At 42.7% G+C, this 15,947-nt stretch overlaps 1 protein-coding gene across 1 annotated transcript; it reads left to right on the top strand.

Annotated features, from left to right (window-relative positions):
* Positions 1 to 6,942: 6,942 nt before the first annotated feature.
* LOC121868500 lies at positions 6,943 to 12,545 on the top strand. Its single transcript, XM_042369164.1, has 4 exons — positions 6,943 to 7,167; positions 7,868 to 9,652; positions 10,481 to 10,573; positions 11,500 to 12,545. Exons 2-4 carry the CDS (start codon positions 9,553 to 9,555, stop codon positions 11,595 to 11,597), a joined length of 291 nt encoding a protein of 96 aa, XP_042225098.1. The 5' UTR covers positions 6,943 to 7,167; positions 7,868 to 9,552; the 3' UTR covers positions 11,598 to 12,545.
* The last annotated feature ends 3,402 nt before the right edge of the window (positions 12,546 to 15,947 follow it).

The raw sequence follows: 15,947 nt of genomic DNA, 5'->3' as shown, positions 1-15,947 counted from the left end.
GACTTATTCTCAGTTTTCAGCTGAAATCTGAACCCAAACTTAGGAAGATGTTGGACATTTTTGTTTTAAGAAATTATTGATGTGTAGTTTTAACTTCAGTGTCGTGTATCTGACACTGGTGGCAAATGTGAGGTGTTCATCCCAGACGAACCTCTACTCTGCGCACCTATTAACAGTAAAAAAAAGTATTACTCATAATAGATGCGCAGAGGATAGTCGCAAACACTCTTTTTTTAAGCTCTCTTCAGTAGCAGCTGTTGCTCATAACAAGACTGAAGGAGAGAGGTAGTTCTTGCTGTATAAAACAAAGCCAATCAAATGAGAAAACTACCCTGAACGGCCCACCCTTCTTTCCTCGTCTGTATGGGAGTCACCTGATGTAGAAATTCCTGAACTGCCTTTACTCTACTGTACTGTACTCTCCAAGAACTGTATCTCTGGCATGGTGGCTTAATTCTCTTCAATACCCACCACACGTCTCTCCTCAGAAAAATTTTCATAAGTAACCCTACTCAAACACACACAAACACACACACACACACACACACACACACACACACACACATATATATATATATATATATATATATATATATATATATATATATATATATATATATATATATATATATATATATATATATATATATATATATACACACAACACCCTTGTCAACAGCCTGTGAGTGAGTCCACCCCAAGGGAATATCCTAAGACCGTTCCTCTCCCTTTGCTATGTAAATTAAATTCCGAATTAGTTACCTTTAAGGTGTTGGCGTCACTCACTACACTACTCACTGCCTCAGTATCTTGTGAACGTCATCGGAAATACATAACCTACATAAGGAAACAGGTAATACCATATAATTTTATACGTCAACGGGGATACGTAGTCGGGGTCAAAGTGTTGAACACTTTGCAATATCTGGCATCACATATTATGCCTGAACCACAAAATGGGATAAAACTCTCCTTAATACCCAAGATCTTCGGGTGCTTACATGCCAAATACTATCAAGTGTTCAAAACTTTTGACCCCGACTGTACATAAATAAGGTTAATACCATAAAATTAAATATAATTATTTTTAATATGTAATTTGTGGATTTAAGTCAAATTATTGAAATAAAATATCACATGAAGATTAGTCCCATTTTATTTCACCATAAATTAAACCAAGTTTTAAGACTGGTGCCTGCACTTCGGCACCTCAGGTACCGGGAGAGATTAGAACGCCCGCAGTGTTACATATAGGCGGGCAAGGGTTGGCGTAATAAAAGTTGAGAAACACCTCAGAGGGTATTACTCATTCGAGTGTTTTTACCTGGAGGTGGCGGATGCCCGCTCCATTGACGTCACAGCTTAAGGTTGAAGAAGCTACAAGTTCAGAAAATTGTCAGGGCAAACTTTTTTTTTTTAGTGAGTTGTGAACTCTTGGAACAACCTGCCAGAGAGAGCTGTAACGGCACTGAGTGTGAGCTCATTAAAGACCAAACTTGACCAGCACTGGCACAGGAACAAATATACTCTGGAGCAGAATCGGAGTACGCACTGTTTGGGGGCTGTACCATTTCATTATAAGTTGGGCCCATTCCACCCCACTAGGTCTGCTCTCGACGGGATCGCATCTGGATCAGGGGAGAACAAGGACCTCACCCTTCGAAGACAGGGGATAACGTCATCACTTCAGGATGCCAGTGATATTCCTGTAGAAACCAAGTCATTTCGGTATCTCGGTGAATGAGGCAGCAGATAGACTCGCCAATACCGGCTCTAACATGGTCACACTGATTTTGGCGTCCCTCTAACATATCGACAACTCAGAACATAAATCCGTCACTCCCCGCCCACCTGGCACGATGCCCTCCGTAAACTTCCTGACCTCTCGTATGTGTAGGGGAGAGGGTCGCGGAAGAGGGGCGTGATTGCTGCTTGACTCATCATCGGATACGATTTTGCTTGGTAGACTGGTATCCTCACCTACCCCGAGCAACGACGTGCTTGTGTATTATGCAAGAGAGCAGACAGCCGCACACTCATCCACTACAATGTCCCCACACACAACACTTCAGTGACGTCTGCTACGACCTCATGACGGAGGCACCATACTAATCACCTGCATGCTGGCCATATATAATAAATAATATTGATGTTATTTTGAAGGAATGTCCTTCCTTCCTTAGGCTTCAGTACTTGAGACTCCTGCCAGATGCTTCTGGTAACACTGAAAATTGAACACCGTCAATGATTCATTTATATAAGTTTATAAATTGTTTGGTAAAGTAGTTCAGAATGAAATACTGACCACAACGATGATAATAATGTACAGTAGTGTATGTCATTTATAAGTTACAAATTTATTGGTATTACTCATATATTTAGTGCTATTTGATTGGCCGAGGTTAATAATAGGGACAAATCTCGGCACGTAGTCTCTCGCGACGGCCGAGAATTGAACGATGGAGCAAGAGAGAACGTGACTAACATATCTCGTCCGTATAATTGGCCAAAAGCCACGGTGTATATTAGTTACCTGCTCCACAAAAGAATCCAATCCCAGTGGAAATAAACTTTTAACACGTTTCTTGGATTATTCTTGAGAGGATCGACTTACTGTTTCCCTTTATATGTATACAACACAGGACCTGAATTATGAGACATGTGAATTTGTATGGTACTTTTAATATCTTCCTATATATCTGTATGTCTCTCAGGTTGTATTTTTACGTTGTGCAGCACCATTGTGAGGAGGGTAAGGGAAGCCCGCTTACACACCCTCATCGGCTCACCGTTCACGTGAGACACCCACCAGGCAAGTCAGGTGGGTGTCCAGAGCGTGTATATCGTTCCCAGCCTTCTCAAAACGTCATGTTATCCTTGACACACACTCAAGCTGGGAGACAGTGGAGATAGATATCACCTTTAATTGAATATTCCAGGAAAAAATAGAAGCCGTGTGTCAACAGTGGCATATACTTGTGTACAATTCAGGAAGAGAAAGTATTGAGTAAATTCTGTCATCATATCCAGTATTTTCCGTTAACGGAGTAAGTAACTGCCAACGGATACTTTGTTTTGGTAAATTCCAGTATCACTTTTCTTGGGATTAATCAATTTTTTTCTCATAAACTCGACACACTGAGGAATAGTTTTGGCTGTCCTAAGAAATTTAAGAAAATAAACCTTCAGATGATTCCACCTTTCTGCACTGGGCGTGACGTCAGCGTAGGAAATTCTGGAAGTAAACATTAACATTGGACCAACTTAAGTTATGTTATGTTATGTTTCAGCCCTTCAGTATGAGATTTTTAACCTTTTAAATACAATGCCCAATTACCGTGAGTGTGATTACATTGTACTCAAGGAGTTGTCATCATACTCAAGGGGTTATCATCATACTCAAGGGGTTGTCATCATACTCAAAGGGTTGTCATCATACTCGAGGGATTGTCATCATACTCAAGGGATTGTCATCCCGATATACGGACAATTAGTACATAGCTTGGTCTACCTGGGGTCGGCCACCACACATTGTAGTGGTCCAGTGATGAGTGATGATCGCTCCCAGTGTCAACACCTGACTCAACTACTGTACTCAGATTAGGCTAAAATGTACCTCAATATTGCCAATAAATTAGATGAACTAAACGAGGGAGGACGCCTCTAGATTGTTCACCTCCCCCACGCCCCATTCACTATGGCGTGAATGAACTTACTCGTGTCTACTCTAGCGAGAGGTGAAAATGATATCCACTAGCAAAGGACTGACAGTCTGTTCACCCAATACGATGAGTTTGTTCCCTTCCCATATAAGTATCGTCGACGCGGACTTGTGGTTCACAGACATAATATTGTCTTGACTCGCTCCACACCTATCTGGCAAGTTTCTGAGGCGGAGAACGTCCCGCACTTCTCTTCCTACAAACTGTGTAACTGTCCTGCCTCGATTGTGTTACTTTCAAGGACTTTCCGTCACAAGAGGTCACTAATGTTGTATTCCCCATTACTTGCACCTCACTCTTGAAGAGCGTTACGAGGGACGGACCCTCTAATTATCTGTACCTTCTTATAAGACCTACTAGTTTAGTTGCTTGATTCACCTTCTTCTCACAATGCCCCGAGAACTTCAGTTCATTGTTGACATACCCATCAAGGTCCTTTTCGCATCCAGTCTCCTTTAATGCAGTTTCTTCGTCCTGTTGGGACATTTGATACGCCTCCTTACCCTTGGTACGACCGAGGTGCATCCTCTTACACTTCGTGACATTGAATCTTTGCAGCCATTTCGTCGACCATTTTTGAAGCTCACATAGATCTTGATGCAGCTCTTCGTAGTCTGCTTGGTTCTTAATTTCCCTGAATAACTTGGCATCATCCGCAAACATTTGTATGGAAGAGTGTACAGCTTCAGGCATGTCATTTATGAAGCAAACAAACAACAATGGGCCCAATACACTGCCTTGTAGTTCCCCACTTGTCACGGTTACACATTACGATTTCGTACCATTAATCACCACCCACTGCTTGCGGTCATGCAGAAAATCTTCGATCCACGCCAGTACACTTCCCCGAATACTGTACCCTCGTTCAGTTGTACTTTCCGCGTGGTGCCGCCCCATCTGCGTAATTAATTAAAGGAGAAAAAATCCACAGGTCAACTTACCACTACAACACACCTTATTGATACTAGCACAATCAAAAGTCAAATAACTACATAGAAGCTTGATCAAGTAATATGTTGTGAGGTGTTTGAGGGGCGACAAGCCTAAGTCAGAGATCTGTATCCCTCGTTATATTAAGGTGATGATGATTATAGTGTATATTACTTACTTGTTATCTGGTATACACGTTTAAAGGCTTTAGATGTTGAAGCAGCGCAGTAATACAGTACAGTATATCAACATTCATCAGTTACCTGTAAACGAGGCAGACGCGAAACACTCCCGGCGGTTCGTAAAGCAGTTAAGAAAGGTAAGCAGAGTGCTACTGACGCAGGTAATAAAAACGGAGACTTACCGGGAGCCACAGTATACGTCTGTAGGTGTTCCTGGTGTGGTGGTCAGGTGTAGGTGTTCCTGGTGTGGTGGTCAGGTGTACTGTAGGTGTTCCTGGTGTGGTGGTCAGGTGTACTGTAGGTGTTCCTGGTGTGGTGGTCAGGTGTAGGTGTTCCTGGTGTGGTGGTCAGGTGTAGGTGTTCCTGGTGTGGTGGTCAGGTGTAGGTGTTCCTGGTGTGGTGGTCAGGTTCAGTTCAACTTCCAACAGCAAAAGTTTTTTTGAGAAAAATTATAATTGAAAAATTCATTTTCGAACACAATATTGTTTAACAGATATTGAATACACATGAACTGTATAACAGGTGTTGAACACCTACAGGGTATGTACGACAAGTTTTGAGTACTCATGAACAACAGATGTCGAGTACTCATGAACAACAGATGTCGAGTACTCATGAACAACAGATGTCGAGTACTCATGAACAACAGATGTCGAGCACTCATGAACAACAGATGTCGAGTACTCATGAACAACAGATGTCGAGTACTCATGAACAACAGATGTCGAGTACTCATGAACAACAGATGTCGAGCACTCATGAACAACAGATGTCGAGTACTCATGAACAACAGATGTCGAGCACTCATGAACAACAGATGTCGAGTACTCATGAACAACAGATGTCGAGCACTCATGAACAACAGATGTCGAGCACTCATGAACAACAGATGTCGAGCACTCATGAACAACAGATGTCGAGTAATCATGAACAACAGATGTCGAGTACTCATGAACAACATATGTCGAGTACTCATGGACAACAGATGTCGAGTACTCATGAACAACAGATGTCGAGTACTCATGTACAACAGATGTTGAGTACTCATGAGCATATCGAGTACTCATGAACAACATATGTCAAGTACTCATGCACAACAGATATTGAGTACTCATGAACAACAGATGTTGAGTACTCATGAACAACAGATGTCGAGTACTCAGGCACAACAGATGTTGAATACTAATGAACAACAGTTGTTTAGTACTCATGAACAACAGATGTCGAGTACTCATGCACAGCAGCTGTTAAGAACTCATGCACAACAGCAGCTGTGAGTACTCATGAACAACAGATGTCGAGTACTCTTGCACAACTGGTGCTGAGTACATATATAAAAGTGTTGGATATACCTGTTGTACAAATGTACAACAGGTGTTGAGGTACACACATGTACGGGTCACAGGTGTACACAGGCGGGCGCGGGGGAGGACAGTCCAGTTGATCAATAAATTGGCAAACACGACAGAGTTGCCAGGCGTCGCCACCCACACTATCTCTCACACTGAGGGTCTTACAAGTTTAATAGTTCTACGTTTATATCATCTTTACATATGTGATATATTGTACAAAAAATAATAGTGTCACTCTGGTCAGTAATACATTAGATGGTGTAGACGTGTTAGTCTTGTGATAGTGAAACATACATGAAAGAGTTTTGGTTTAGTGTTGAAAGTAAGAAGAGTGACCATCACAGCTGACCCTCACTATTGTCTCACTCACTGACCGCTCTGCCTCTGACACTTCCTATGTCTTAAACCACTTAAATAAAAACCTCTCCAGATTTTTTTTAAGCCCCAGATTTTCACTTGACTTCGCTCGGCAGAAGCAGAGCGTCCCATCCTGGAATTTCTGGACCCTTTCCCGCCACTCTCTTCTGCCTTTTGTTTACAAGTCTTCTCTGCTCGCTTAGTCAACAATGTCACGTCTTTATTATGTAATAATTTATTGGCTGCTAGTATCAGGAGGCAATAAACTCGATTATTGTGTGGAGAGATGGTTAGGGGTATAGTTAACACTGTAGGAGAGAGAGGGAGAGTGTAGGAGTGAGAGATAGAGAGCAAATGAGAGCGGTGGGTGGCGGGGGCGGTAGGCAGTGCGGGGGCAGCAGTTAGTCTCCCAGCCCGGGCTCCTAGCAGCTGGGTGCCGCCTCACCTCTGTCTATCTTGCCTGTCACCCCAGCCCACTGCCACCTCTCCACGTCCACTTTCTCACCTAATGCCCACGAAGAGCACCACCTGGTACCTACCTGTACATGGTTAACGGACAGCTGGAGAGAGGCCAGGTGGTGGGCAGACGTGAAACTTGGTTGTGTACTCACTAGCTGCTGACAGGTACCAGCTGCTGGATATAGACACTTCTGAGTGACATATGAGAAGCCATGTGTTGTGGTGTAGGAGATCTCAGGCACAGTACCAACTGCCAGGGAGACGTGAACCAGCTGGTGTGTTTCCTTCCCCCGACAAACACAATGGGGTCTTAAAGGTGGTGTTGCGGCCAGGGGTGCGTCAACCTACCACACTTTAAATGTTGTGCCTGGGGGTCCACACCTCGTACTTCGGCTACACGATACAATACTGTGCTACACAACGACCACGATACAATTTTACGATTAAATAGAAACCACTCAAAACTATACAACAATCCTGAGGTTCTACGATACTTATAATAAAGTGTAAAACGTGTATTTTAACATTGTGAAGACCCACTTTTGAGAACACGTTACTAAGTTAATTAAATAAACAAAGTTATTATGTGATTCTAAATTTAATATCACAAAGCACGTATGAGAAATCAGGTTTTCCACTAAACTGTAAAGCATTTGGGGAAGAATTTCATAATACTGGGCTCAGATGGACAGCAGTATGATCCCAACTACTGTAGATTGAGTAAACAAAATACTACGAAAACAACAGAAAAAAAGACGAAAAGAACATATCCCTAAATCACATGATATTCAATATAAAATAAAATTAAATAAAAACAAATAATTATACAGATAAATAATACTTACGGATATATTTTGTTTTTCAGAAGAGTGTTGAAACGTATTATGAGATTAATTACGACAGGATGAACTAGGAGTGAGTTAAGACCCAAGTAGGAAAAATAAAACCTTGTGTAATGTTGTGGTGATTGTCAAAATTTAATACATATGGTAATGGTGATAAATTTATGGTGATGGTGATAAATTTATGGTGATGGTGATAAATTTATGGTGATGGTGTGAAACTTATGGTGATGGTGATAAATGTATGGTGATGGTGATAAAATTCATGATAATGGTGTGAAACTTATGGTGATGCTGACGAATTTATGGTGATAGTGATAAATGGCACTGTTGTGGTGATGGTGACACTGTGATCTAACTTGTTTTCTTGTTTCAAAGTACATGATCTTGTTGATGGTGAAGGTATGGTGATGGTGTTGGGGAAGGAACACTTCTAATGATGGAGAGATTATGGTGTTGGAGATACAGTGACAGCGAGGGTCCAGGGAGGTGGTGAAGGACAATATGAATTACTAACCATTGTTTAGAGGAAATTGCCAGTGTTGGAGAAGACTTTATTGGTGTTGGAGACTTTATTAGTGTTGTGGAGACGTTTATAATTGTTGGGGGAGACTTTAGTGTCAGGGAGACTTTAGTGTTGGAGACTTTATTAGTGTTGGGGAGACGTTTATAAGTGTTGGGGGAGACTTTAGTGTTGGAGAGACTTTATTAGTGTTGGAGAGACTTTATTAATGTTGGAGAGACTTTATTAGTGTTGGGGAGACGTTTATTAGTGTTGGAGAGACTATTAGTGTTGGAGAGACTTTATTAGTGTTGGGGGAGGCATTAAGGTTGGAGATACTATTAGTGTTGGGGAGACGTTTATAAGTGTTGGGAGACGTTTATAAGTGTTGGAGGAGACTTTAGTATTGGAGAGACTATTAGTGTTGGGGAGACGTTTATAAGTGTTGGAGGAGACTTTAGTGTTGGAGAGACTTTATTAGTGTTGGAAAGAGTATTAGTGTTGGAGAGACTATTAGTGTTGGAGAGACTTTATTAGTGTTGGGGAGACGTTTATAATTGTTGGGGGAGACTTTAGTGTTGGAGACTATTAGTGTTGGAGACTATTAGTGTTGGAGAGACTTTATTAGTGTTGGAGAGACGTTTATAAGTGTTTGGGGAGACTTTGGTGTTGGAGACTATTAGTGTTGGAGACTATTAGTGTTGGAGAGACTTTATTAGTGTTGGAGAGACGTTTATAAGTGTTGTGGGAGACTTTAGTGTTGGAGACTATTAGTGTCGGAGAGACTTAGTGTTGGAGACTTTATTAGTGTTAGACTTTATTAGTGTTGGGGAGACTATTAGTGTTGGAGAGGTAGGCAGTGTTGGGGTTTGCCAATGTTGAAGAGAATAACAGTGCTAGACAGGTTGCCCGTGTTGGAGGAGAAGCCATCAGTGTTGGAGGAATCTTTATTAGCGTTACAGAGATTCCCAGTGTTGGAGAAGACATTACCACTGTTGAAGAAAAGGTTGCAGGTGTTGGAGAAACTGTCAGTGTTAGAGTGGTTGCTAGTGTTGTTGGAGTAATCACCAGTGTTGGAGAAGATCATTACGAGTGTTGGAAGCAAGAAAACCAGTGTTGGAGAAGACGTTACCATCGTTGGACAGATCGCCAGTGTTGGAGAAGACATTATTACCCGTGGTGGAGGAGCGGTCACTAGTGTTGAAGATGGTGGAGCTTGGTGGAGGGGGTCCAGACGGGCCTATTGAACACGGTTTCTCCAACAGTGTGTTCATAGTGGCAGCAGCTGTCCTCTTGCCTCTTGTGGGTCAGTATCCGTCTTGTTCCTCCCACCACATTGTACAGCTGTTCCTCCCACCACACTGTACAGCTGTCCCTCCCACCATACTGTACAGCTGTCCCTCCCACCACACTGTACAGCTGTCCCTCCCACCACACTGTACAGCTGTCCCTCCCACCACACTGTACAGCTGTCCCTCCCACCATACTGTCAGCTGCTCACCATACTGTACAGCTGTTCCTCCCACCACACTGTACAGCTGTCCTCCCACCACACTGTACATCTGTCCCTCCCACCACACCGTACAGCTGTCCCTCCCACCCACACTGTACAGCTGTCCCTCCCACCACACTGTACAGCTGTCCTCCCACCACACTGTACATCTGTCCCTCCCACCACACTGTACAGCTGTCCTCCCACCACACCGTACAGCTGTCCTCCCACCACACTGTACAGCTGTCCCTCCCACCACACTGTACAGCTGTCCCTCCCACCACACTGTACAGCTGTCCCTCCCACCATACTGTAGGCTACAATGCACCATGTAGTAGTAGGTGTCCACAATACCCTGTAGATCTCAACCCGCCCTTACTCGGGTCATGTGTAGATTCCCTCCCCTGAGCTTATTTCACCTGATGATTAGACACCCTAACGCTGTCTGTAGGTGGAGTGTGTGGGGTTAGGTTACGGGTAGCGTTAGATAAGCTGGGGATGCTAATCTTTACGTGGTGCAGATAAATAATTTTTCCTTTCAAGACAATTGTATCATTTAATGGGTTCAGGCATGCCAGTATTGTTGTTACTGTTTACTTTGTATCATAATTAATCTTTCTATATAAACTGTTTCTATTTCAGTCCTACAGACATACAATACAAACCATCCGAACCGGAGCTATGAACGAGCACATCCTGGCAGCGTCCGAGTGTGTTCGTTCATAGATGCCGAGAGTTAGTTCATATTATGCTATGGTAGATATGCAAGGGCGGATCCAGAGGGGTCCGGACCCCTCCTCCCCGCCCTTTTCACCAGAAAATTTCAATACCTTTTCTTTAATGTAGTATTGTACTCGGGTGTTTTTGTATAGTAAAAAGTATTTACTATTGACTTCAGAATATGTAATGTCAAATGCACATGGCCTCAAAATAGCTTTAAAATGCCCATGATATTGGTCAGATTTAAAAAAAAACTATGGGAGGGTGGTACAGCCCCCCCCTCAAAAAAAACAGTTGGGTGGGCTCGCTGTGCTCGCCATTTTCCCCACCCACAACTTTTTGGACCCCCCCCTTTTGATATTCCTGGATCCGCCCCTGATATGTGTCACAATGTAAGGGTTCAATGTCTATTGCGGTGAGTTAGTCTAGTGTTTGAAATGTTCTTAACCTCTTGAGTACGACGAATTAACCCTTTGAGTACGATGGCTACAACATACCCCCTTGAATACGACGACTTAACATTTTAACACACCTGCAGCACACGTGCAACGCACTTCAACACACCTGCATCACACATGTAACACAGTTCAACACACCTGCAGCACAAGTGTAACAGTTCAACACACCTGTAGCACACGTGTAACAGTTCAACACACCTGCATCACACGTGTAACACTGTTCAACACACCTGCAGCACACGTGTAACACAGTTCAACACACCTGCAGCACACGTGTAACAGTTCAACACACCTGTAGCACACGTGTAACAGTTCAACACACCTGCATCACACGTGTAACAGTTCAACACACCTGTAGCACACGTGTAACAGTTCAACACACCTGCATCACACTTGTAACAGTTCAACACACCTGCATCACACGTGTAACAGTTCAACACACCTGTAGCACACGTGTAACAGTAAGTGTGGTGTGTGTTGCAGTTTTTTTCGCCGTGAAGCTGGTGCGGACGTTCTGGCAGCGAGAGCGACGCCGCCACGAGAAGCGTAAACTGAAACTGGAGCGTCACAAGAAGAAGTGATGGGCCCTCCTCCCTCCGGCCCTGAGTGGCCGGGGCTCTTCTCCCTCTGGCTCTGAATGGCCCGGGGCTCTCTTCCCTCTAGCCCTGAGTGGCCCGGGGCCCTCCTCCCTCTGGCAGTGAGTGGCCCGGAGCCCTCCTCCCTCCTGCCCTAAGTGGCCCTCGGCCCTCCACCATAAAGTCTAAGTGGATCGGAGACCTCTTGTCTCTGGTCCTGGGGTGCGGGGCCCTGACTGTGGCGTCTGAAGCTGTCGACTACAACTGTGGGTATCCTGGCGGTGCTGTCTGTAAACCAATGAACGGTCAGGTCTGTTCGTGTTCTCATACTGAAGTGGTGAATGGCTGTTTTTCTGTGACGTAATTATTTCTGCTCGGTTACAAAGCCATTCATACAACCGTTAAGAGATACACAACAATGACTACAGTAGGCGAGAGAAGAAAAATATAAATAAATATACGTATATACCTTTCTGTCCATGACCTAACACAGGATCCAGTCGTGCCAGAAGTTTAAGAGAGTAATAATTGTTGTCGTTCCACTTATAAGAAGTAGTTAACCACAAAAGGCCATGTTGTCTTTGAAACACCTTTGCTTTTTTTAAATTAATCAGGACTAAGGTGTGGGCAAACGTGTGTCATCCTTGTGTTTCTTACCTGTAGTCTCTCGGGCATCACACTAACTACATAACTAGTCTATGGTTTAAGAGACTAAAGACTATTATATGTTGTTCGTCAGTCCGGGATCAATGAGGGAACAACTATATAAATCAGTAAGCTTGCGGGGGAGGGGGGAGAGGGAGGGAAGGGGGTGTGTGTGGACAAGCGGGAATTAAAGGATGAGAATGAAGAACTTATAGATCTAAGAGGGGGTGGAGGAGGGGGTAACTCTCCTGGTTCCTGTGTTCGGTCGCTTCACCAAATGTTACATCTTCAATAAATGGTGTTTCATAAGAGTGTTTTTATTTCGTGATCCTTTTGAGTTCTAGACACACACACACACAAAAAAACCACACACACGTCTATTTTATATGCCAGCAGAATACACTGACTTAATACCACTGTTTTTATAATACATTAAACAAGGCTCCCAAGTTGCTATGACATGCACAAAACTGCACTTAGGGTGATGAGACGCCCAGAATACACGAGGCTATAGGGGCAGCTGGACAACATAGAACCCTAATGGCAATAAGTTCATAATGGTTTTCTAGTGTTATTCTTGGTCACGTTTGAGACTTGCTCTTTATCATTGTATAACTGCACTGTCGATGTAATGTACAGTCGCCTCCACTTCCGCCTTCAACAGTAAGCCTGCTCTCACTGTAAAAGATTCCCCGGTCCAGCGAAGAGTATCAATGATAGTAACTCAACTCAATTACAGTTTAGTTTATGTGAGTCGATATAAAGGCATCCTCATATATCTTCTATTATGAATTTAATTGAGTTTTCAGATGATTAATTACATAAATATCCCAGTTATCTGTAAATAAACTTATGATCCTTGGATAATCCGGGTAAGTACGGTTCGTCTTGCTGCGTGACGTTGAACGTGCGTCTACGATTCTTTAGCAAATTCCAAATCATTCGTTCCTGGCAGGTGTGAGTGAAGGCGAGGCGCCTCACACAGTCCGCTCCTGCCACCTGCCGCTAGTAGGAAAATAAGTCGACCACCAGACCACCACACAATGGTCTGTCACGGAGGACAGTAATGCGCAGCTTTTCTACACCTTAACCAAGAGGGAGGAACTTCCTGCAGGGGGCGTGAGACCCTAAAGAACAATTTTTTTCCACTCACACTTATTTCCCACTTTCAAATTTAGTTTCACACCCCCCACCCTCACCCCTTCTCAACAATGATGACTGTGCCGCTTCAGCTTCACCAGTATCTCAAAAAAACATTTACACATAAGTGGAGACATCCAACAGTGAGTTATACAGAACTTATATACCTCGCGTAAAGCCTGCCCGATAACTCAAGCGTGTAACATCACCATACCAGAGAGTACGACGAGACACGATTTGACTCTTCAAAATATAACAAGGAAATGTGAACAAGTTTTAGATTTTACTGTTTGGAGGGAACTCAGGAACACGAAACATGAAGTGAAAACCTACAAAGATTAAGCTGAAATGCCACAGAATTATAGGTACTGGAAATATTGTCGGCTATCCTTACGCAAATTGGCTTACTGTTTACAATTGTTGTATATCTGTAAGCGCATAAAGAGGTTATTTAATACACTATTCCATCAACAATTAAGAATTATAAGATAGAGTTCTCGAGGTTGTGGGAGAGGAGACATGACTTTTGTGGGTGACTGTACAGTACTTCCACAGTCTATATACTGTACAACATATACCTGCATTGTCTATAGTCTATACACATGCTGAACTGTGTACCTGCATTGTCTATAGTCTATACACATGCTGAACTGTATACCTGCATTGTCTATAGTCTATACACATGCTGAACTGTATACCTGCATTGTCTATACCAGTGGTTCTCAACCTTCTTCACTCCATTCCCCCCTTGAGGAATTTTCAACGTCCTCGTGGTCTCCTTCATTTTTCTCCCAGAACAGACAAACAGACAAGTGATAAAGACTAAAGAATGATAAATAGGACAAGAGTTAGAATAGCAAACACACATTCACATACATAACACGCCCATGCACTCACACAAAAAGCACACATACAGTCATACACAAACATGCACACAGGTAAACATTCACACTCAAGCTAGCAAGCTGAAGTGTACTTCCTGTAAGCAAGAACACGCCTCCTTCGACAAGTACTGCCCAACTTGGAAGAATGAGAAGAATAGTGAGTCATACCAATTCAGCACTAAAAATGGTAGGATTATATAAGTAAAGAATGAGTATGAACAACAATGGTACCAATAAATAAGGAAATAATTAATAAAGGAAGTGTACAAATATTTCACCCACGTAAAGCAGCGACCACATGAATTATTTAACAAAATAAGTAACACCAATTATAGAGTATATTATGCTTGAGTTAAGCTCAAACACAATATATGGTTCAGAGACAATACACTCCACTGAGACCCTTCGGTCCTATCACCACTTGCAAAGGGATGACACACGGACACGTATTGAACAAGTCAGTTCAGCAGCTCGGCCCAGCGCTTGTCACACAGACAGGTACTGGACCTGTGAAATCTTAAATAATCCGTAAAAAAAAATAAATAGCACCAGAGTATGTAAATATTAAAATTGTATTGTCGTCATGATTAAACAAAATGACAAAAAAGTCAAAATAAGTAATACAAGTTTTGTTTAATTCAGATTCCCAACATTATTTGGAAACGTACAATTTATAACAGCTCGCCGTGGCTCCCCTAAATTCTTGCCGTGGCTCCCTTGGGGGCCGTGGCTAGGTTGAGAACCACTGGTCTATACACATGCCAAGCCAATGGTAAACCTGTATGGTGATTTTACTGACTCGCTTACAACTGCGTCTGGACTTGACTGTACACACCCAACTGTTTGTTAAGAGTTGCCGTTCAACCAACACAACATATCTTATACAAAAATATTATATAATTCGTTTGTGTTACGGTACCCATAAAGTTTCTAACTGGACAGAAACGAAACCACATGACTCCCACGTGAGCTCTTAACTATTGCTTTCATAAATAACTATACCGTATATATACACCAACAATGTACTTCAAAAGTCTCTCTAACTTAAAGTGTTAACAACCAGTTATGTGATTATCCTCATAACAACGTATAATTACATTGCAAAATTATTATTATAATGACTTAACAAGGTTAGATCCGGTTAGGTTGGGTCAGGTGTGAACCACAAAAATTATTTACTGTTAATACAAATTATATAATTATGAGACATAACCTAACCTAACCTAACCAAACTGGGGGAGCCCTTGACCCAGTACAGAAAGACATCGGACCTGTACATTATTAACAGGTGAGCGAGTGGGCGTCCACACACAGGAAGGTATACACCGCACCGTGCCCCAGGGGTAATTTAGCTCAACCCAAAAGCTATTTTCACACTATACGGTATTCAGGTTGTATATAACTAGAATTTAATTTGGAACACATGTGAATCTGTCTCAGGAGGCCGTGTAGGCAGGATAATACTGTTCTGCGTAATTTCTTCTTCCCTCAAAAGATGATATTACAGCTTCCATTGTATGTAAATCTCCCATTGTTGTTTCACTGACCCATATGAATCGATTTATGCCGTACATCATTGCGTGTTTGCACTGGACCGCCAACCCGATTGCCTCACCAACACCTGCCTGGGTCCTTTTTGTTGAATTAGCGCAGCAGTTGAAATAAATCGATCTAGTTAATAAAGCGA

The sequence above is a fragment of the Homarus americanus genome, unplaced genomic scaffold (genome assembly GCF_018991925.1).
Source record: "Homarus americanus isolate GMGI-L3 unplaced genomic scaffold, GMGI_Hamer_2.0 scaffold59495, whole genome shotgun sequence".
NCBI lineage: Eukaryota > Metazoa > Arthropoda > Malacostraca > Decapoda > Nephropidae > Homarus > Homarus americanus.
This window is presented reverse-complemented; position numbering and strand designations above follow the sequence as displayed.